Genomic DNA, 6,888 nt, shown 5'->3' on the forward strand with positions numbered 1-6,888 from the left:
AAGTCAGTGGGCGTGCCCAGAGGCTGCCCTCTGCCTGCCTAGCCCTCCAGCCAGCCTTCAACAGAGTTCTGGGCTAGAAGGCAGCAGTGGCTCTCTGGTCCTGCTTCTTCCTCCACTCCACGATTTCAGTGGCATCCCACAGAGGCCCAAGGTGGTGGCTATGATGAGCCTGCCATATAGATGGAGCCACTGAAGTCCAGTAAGGGACATGATGGTCCAGGGTCACTGAATGAGTAGAGCTTGAGGCAGGCTCTGGGGCAGGGGCACTGGGCTCTTGTCCTCACCCCTCCCCCTGCCTCCAGGGGCCTGACTGGCGCCGGCCAGGGGAGCTGTGGCTGGTCCCCTGCTGGGCCCCTGACCTGCCCTTGGCCTCTGCCCCGGCCCTGTCCCGCTTGGGTGGAAGCCCCAGCTCAGCGCGCCACTTGCAGGGGGCCCACCCGACTGCTTTCGCTGACACCCGTTGGCTCGCTGGACCCCTGACCCCGCCCCCGCCGCCCCGCCCTCTAAATGGTAACTCCACGTCCAAAGGCAGCCGCTTCTGAGGTGGAAGCTTGCTCGCTGCAGGCGCGCAGCAGCGCAGGACTCGGCTTCCACGTGCGCGCCTTCTCTGCCGCACGGCCCTCTTCCCAGGGGCCCGCCCCGGGACACCCTACCCGGGGATCGCGCCCCGCTTCCCGCAGTGGCCCTGGCCGGGACATCCGCGAGCAGCTGTCCGCCAGATCACGCTCCAGGTCTCTCTCCTTTTGTTTTCTCTTCCCCGGGGGTGGGGGGCACCAGAGCCAGATCAGCTCCCAGAGGGCCAGCCAAGGCCCATTACCTCGGCGCCAACTCTGTTCCCCAGGCCCACTGGCCGTGAGGGAGATCTCGGCCTTGAATCCCTCACACACGCACACACCCCCAAATTCGAAAGCTCGAACTTGTGGAGTGATTGTGGGGAGGCTAAGCGAGAGACGCAGAAAGGGGGTGTGAAGGAAGGAAGGTGGCCGTGGCCTTGGGATGCTTCGGTAGGGGCTGGAGAGGGACCTATGGCTCTCCAAGGGGCCTTTGGACGCCCATCCTTCTTGTTCTGGGCGACCTCTCACACTGCCTTTACCGGGGCGGGGAGCAGTGGCTGCGCTCCCGGGTGGCTGCCTCGGATGTTTTTCTTGGGGCACCTTCTGCGTGTCCTCGCTGTGGGAGGGGTGCGAGACGAGCGAGAATCGGCTGGAAGGGTGTCCTTGCGGGACTCTGGGCGCCTGCCTTCAGGACACGGGTTGGCTTCACATCTTGACCCCTGGGTCCGCGCCCCGTGGCAGCTGGGGTCGGAGAAAGTGAGCTCACGCCGCGCGCCTTCCTTCTCTCTGCAGCACCAGCGGCCCGACGTGCCAGGAGCCGCGAGCCTATGGAGGGTCTGGGCCGCTCGTGCCTATGGCTGCGCCGGGAGCTGTCAGCCCCGCGGCCGCAGCTGCTGCTGCTGGACTGCCGCAGCCGCGAGCTGTACGAGTCGGCGCGCATTGGCGGGGCGCTGAGCGTGGCACTGCCCGCGCTGCTGCTGCGCCGCCTGCGGCGGGGGAGCCTGTCGGTGCGCGCGCTTCTACCCGGACCGCCGCTGCAGCCGCCTCCGCCCGCCCCGGTGCTCCTGTATGACCAGGGCGGGGGCCGGCACCGGCGCGGGGAGGCCGAGGCCGAGGCCGAGGAGTGGGAGGCTGAGTCGGTGCTGGGCACCCTGCTCCAGAAGCTTCGGGAGGAAGGCTACCTGGCCTACTACCTGCAGGGTAGGTGCTGGAGGTGGTGCGGTGGGCACCGGCCTGGGGAGGACCCCTGCCCAAGAGGCAGAGTCCCACCTTCCAAGGGGATTCACAACTCCTTTGTGAACAAGGCCTGCCTCATTTTGTCTAAAGTGGAGGTGAGATACCCTCCTGTGAGCATGACCTTGGGAGCCTCAGTTTCTGAGCTGGAAAATGGGGATAATCAGGCTGACCCGAACTGGCAAACTGGAGACTCAATAATAGAGTACCACGTGTGGGCGTCCAGCCTCCCCGGAATGGTATCACCGCCTCCTCCAGCTGCTCAGCCACGGGCAAAGGAGACAGGGGACACAGGAGGACAAATCCCACTCTACAAAGGCTCTGGAAGGGGGCAGGGGGGGGGAGAGAGAGAGAGAGAGAGAGAGAGAGAGAGAGAGAGAGAAGCAGTGAAGGCAGAAGGAGGCCTGAGGAAACAGAGACCTGCACACCACCACCCCTGTAGTCTCAGCAGGGCTGGGGGATGGAGGGGAGACAGGCTGATATGGGTCTGTTGGTTCCTTGCTGAGCCAGACACACACATGCACCCTCCAGAGGTCTAGGATAGGGACAGTGTGCCCATGAACTTACAAAGTCAGCTGTCCCCACCTCCCCATCGCAGGGGTCATTGGGCTGTGGCCCTTTGCTACATTCTGAATGCACAGGAATATAGAAATATACAAAGTGTTGGGTTTCCGGGCCCCCACCCCAGCTCAGGGAAATAGCAGTTATCTGTAGACCTAGGAGGTGTTTGCTTCTTGGGACTTTGGAACCATCCGTGGAATGTTGCACTCTCCCAGGCTCCCCGCCTCTTGGGTCCCACTTCATCCCTGAAGAAAGCACAGAAATAGCTGTGATCTGGCCCCTGCCCTCAGGGTGCTCCTGGATAGGGAGACACCCCGACAAAGAATTCACATCTGAACCTTTCCTCTTCTTTAACTGATGGCCACTGTCCTCCCCAAGATTAGCAGTATATCTAGACTCTGTTGAGCCCTCATGCCTGCATTGGCTCAGCCCTAAGGGTGTAAGATACTCTTTGGGTGGCTTTTTCCTGGGCCCAGTGTCTTGCACCCCCCCCAGCAGCTGCAGCGAGCTCTTGCTGTTCAGAAGAATAGCCAACTACTGGGCAAAGGTGGCTGGGCTGCCCATGGCATACCACAAGGTGACACCAGTATAGATCAGGCTGCTGGCTTTTGAGTTCCCTTTGGGAATATCTGCAAGCCCCCTCAGGCATCAGGGTGATCTTGGGTTGGTTCCCTATCCCCAGCCAGGGGCGCTTGGCTGCCCAGGAGGCCAGATCAGCAGGACCCTCCATCTGTCGTCTCCTAGGTGGCTTCAGCAGATTCCAGGCCGAGTGCCCTCACCTGTGTGAGACCAGCCTCAATAGCCGTGGTGGACCAAGCACAGCCATGGTGCCCAGCCCAGTGGTGGGGCTGGGCAGCCTGTGCCTGGGATCTGACTTCTCCGACGCTGAATCCGAGCCCGACCGCGACTCCATGAGCTGTGGCCTGGATTCGGAGGGTGCCACACCCCCCCCATCGGGGCTACTGCCCTCCTTCCCAGTCCAGATCCTGCCCAACCTCTACCTGGGCAGTGCCCGGGATTCGGCCAATGTGGAGAGCTTGGCCAAGCTGGGCATCCGCTACATCCTCAATGTCACCCCCAACCTCCCTAACCTCTTTGAGAAGAATGGCGATTTTCACTACAAGCAGATCCCCATCTCAGACCACTGGAGCCAGAACTTGTCCCAGTTCTTTCCAGAGGCCATTGCATTTATTGGTGAGTCCCCCCTGCCTTCCCCTTGCTCCCTTTTTCTCCCGAGCCTGGCTCCTTGGCCTCTCCCATTTCTTCCCCCTCTCCCTCATGAGGTCTCCTCTCAGGCTTAGCTGCCATCCCCAAAGCCCAAAGCCAAGATCACCTTTCTGGGGTTGGGCAGTGCTAGGGCCAGCACACAAGAGGCTACCAGTGAAAGTGCCAGGACTCCTCAGGTCGGGCAGGGCTCCCAGGCGAACCTGGCCAGGGCCACCTGGCCCGGAGTGCAGAGCAGGTGCTGCAAGGGCCCTTCCAGAAGGACACTGGCCTGCATCTCATGCTGGTCCTCACTCTGCCTCTATCTAGACGAGGCCTTGTCCCAGAACTGCGGGGTGCTTGTCCACTGCCTGGCGGGCGTCAGCCGCTCTGTCACCGTCACCGTGGCCTACCTCATGCAGAAGCTCCACCTCTCACTCAATGATGCCTACGACCTGGTCAAGCGGAAGAAGTCCAACATCTCGCCCAACTTCAACTTCATGGGGCAGCTGCTGGACTTCGAGCGCAGCCTGCGGCTGGAGGAGAGGCGTGCCCGGGAGCGGAGCAGCGGGGGGCAGGAGTCCACCACCTCTGACCCGCCCTCCTTCTTCACCACCCCCACCAGTGATGGTGTCTTCGAGCTGGACCCCACATAGGGCCCTGCCCCACCCCCCAATGGGTGCTCCCCACCACCCATGTGCTGGGGGGGAAGGGAGGGAGGGGGCTTAGCCGTAAGCAAGGGGAGGGTTGGGGGGGAAAGCGCAATACCTCATGCGGGGGCTGTGGGAAGTGGCGGGGGGGCCCTCCAGGGTGGCCGTGGGGAGAGAGAGACCTGTCCTGCCCACTTGAAACATCTGCGGGAATCCTATTAAATGTGCCTATGGGCCAGCCGGGAATCACCGGCCTGACCCGCACCACTTTGGGGCGGAATCACGCTCCAGAACCTGCCTCTTCTGCGACTGTTACTTTTTTCTTTTGGGGGGTTCCCATTCCGAGGGACCATTCCAGGTGGCTGCCTGTTTCCAGGCCTAGGCCCTGCGTGCTCTGCCAGCTCAGCTGGGCTCTGAGCCTCCCTGTGGTTTCCCTCTTCAGGAAGGGTGTATGCCTGCTCCAGCCACCTCATTTGCCACAGGGACCTGCTCCCAGTCCCATCCCTGTCCCCAAATGGCTGCTTATGGGGAGGGGTTCACCACTACCACCAGTGCAGTCACCCCCCTGCCTCTCTGCTGAGGGCTTCCCAGGGGAGGTGGACTCGGAGGTGCAGTGGCCACCCAGCGTCCATGGGGACAGCCCCTCTCTGGGTGGCTCCTTGCTGGACAGCGCCATTAGGGAGAGTGCTGGCTTGGGAGCTGTTGGGAGGGTTCCCAGCCGCACATCTGGCGCCCTGACTGTTTATCCACTTGACATTTGAAAAGACGCTTTTTTTCCTCTTCCCCCAGATGTCTTGACGGGATCACTGGGTCTCTTTGTGACTGAGGGTGGTCAAACTGCCACCGGAGGAGATGGGGTCTTGGAGCAAGAGCTGGGGGTGGGGCAAGGGAAGAAGAAAGCCTGGATTTCGACGTTGCCGGTCCCACACAGCCATGGTCGGTTTGGGGGGGTGGGGATGGGGCCAAGCTACGCGTGTACGTGCACACATGGTCATTCATTGCAGTACACACCCCTCATGGGTGGCAGGCATACAAGTGTGCGTGTAGGCATCGGCACTCACACACGCACCCTAGCCTGCTTACGCACCTGGCCCAGTGACCATCTCACCCTTGGGAACCCACCCCTTGGTTGCTTTCTTGAATTGTTCCTGAATAAACAGTTTATGTAAGATACCAAACTGAGGGAAGCTGCTTCCAGAGCACCTCGGAGGGTTCAGGGGAAGGCGGGGAGGTAGGCTTGGGAAGGAGAGGGGATGTGCTTGGCTGGTGAGGGACTCAAGCACCACCCCACCTTCATGTCATCATCTCCCATCTGGCACCCGCACTGCCTATCAGCCCAAACTCTGGCCAAGTTGCCCATTCACTCACAACCTGTTGAGCTTCTATCTGCCACACATGCCTAGGGACTAGGACGAAGCAGTGAACCAAAGTCTGCCAACTTCCTGGTGGGGGAGGGAAGACACTAAACCACAGACCTCATGAAGCAGTAAATGATGCCAGGTGTCTGGTGTGGCTGAAAGAGCAGGGGAGCAAGGACCCAGAAGTGACCATGGGGTTTGGCAGCTGCACCCCAAGACTTGGTGCAGAGTCAGACCCAACCCTCAGTATGAGGTGATGGGAACCACAGAAGGACCTGAGCTGGGGAGGGACGTGGGAAGACTTGCACATCCAAACGTGTGTCCTTCTGGCTGACGAAGTGTGGAATTTGGACCAAAGAGGCCCAGGCTGGAGGCACGGGAGCCTGCAGAGGCCACTGGGCCACCTGAAAGGACAGAACAGGCTTGCTCCTCCCTGGCCTCCCTGCCTCAGCTCTGCACATCTCCAGTGCCTTCGCACACCATAGCTGGAGTGGTCTTTCTAAAGCCAGGATTCCCAACCCCAGAGGCATGGCAGGAAGTGGAAGGGAAACTGGAGGGTGGGTGGGGACAAGTGCAGTACTTTGTAAGCAATGTAGAAGAGCCTGTCTAGGGAAATCTTCCCAGTACAGAACCCATAAAAAACGTAGGATGAAATCTAAAAACATGTTGGAATGAATGGCTGAGCTGCTAAGAAAGTAAGAGAAAGCCTCCGAGGTCAGAAACCATGAGGATACTTGAGTCCAGAAGAGTGAGCCAGCTCCGGGGCTAGCAACTACCCTGGGGGCATTTACACCCAAGAGCCAGGAGCCCAGGGCCACCCCTCCTCCTTGGACACCCTCTTCCCATGGCTTTCCAGACACCACCCATGGGAGCCAGGAGACAACACCTGGGCCCCCACATTGAAGGGCAATGTTCTCAATAGGCATGGTTGGCAGAATACTGCCTCCCTAAAGATGGCCACATCCTAATCCCAGGACCCTGTGAAGATGATACCTTACATGGCAAAAGGGACTTCACAGGTGTGAATAAGTCAAGGATCTTGAGATGGGGAGACTGTCCTGGATTATCCGAGTGGGCCCCAAATGCCATCACATGCATCTTTATAAAGGAAAGAGGAAGGCAGGAAAGTGACAGAAGGAGATGTGATGATGGAAACATGGGTCAGAGCCAGAGAAAAGGCTGGAAAATGCTACATTGCTGGCTTTAAAGATAGATGACTGGGTCCACCAGCCAAGGCATGTGCGCATCCTCTAGAAGCTGGAAAAGGCAAGAAAATTGATTCTTCCCTTGAGCGTCCTCAAAATATGCAGCCCTACTGACACCTTAATT

General features: G+C 59.9%; 1 protein-coding gene across 1 annotated transcript; it reads left to right on the forward strand.

Annotated features, from left to right (window-relative positions):
• Positions 1 to 1,091: 1,091 nt before the first annotated feature.
• Positions 1,092 to 4,238, forward strand: DUSP9 (dual specificity phosphatase 9). The gene is made up of 3 exons (XM_019664275.1): positions 1,092 to 1,754; positions 3,093 to 3,542; positions 3,882 to 4,238. Exons 1-3 carry the CDS (start codon positions 1,382 to 1,384, stop codon positions 4,205 to 4,207), a joined length of 1,149 nt encoding a protein of 382 aa, XP_019519820.1. The 5' UTR covers positions 1,092 to 1,381; the 3' UTR covers positions 4,208 to 4,238.
• The last annotated feature ends 2,650 nt before the right edge of the window (positions 4,239 to 6,888 follow it).

This window comes from Hipposideros armiger, unplaced genomic scaffold (genome assembly GCF_001890085.2).
Source record: "Hipposideros armiger isolate ML-2016 unplaced genomic scaffold, ASM189008v1 scaffold_419, whole genome shotgun sequence".
NCBI lineage: Eukaryota > Metazoa > Chordata > Mammalia > Chiroptera > Hipposideridae > Hipposideros > Hipposideros armiger.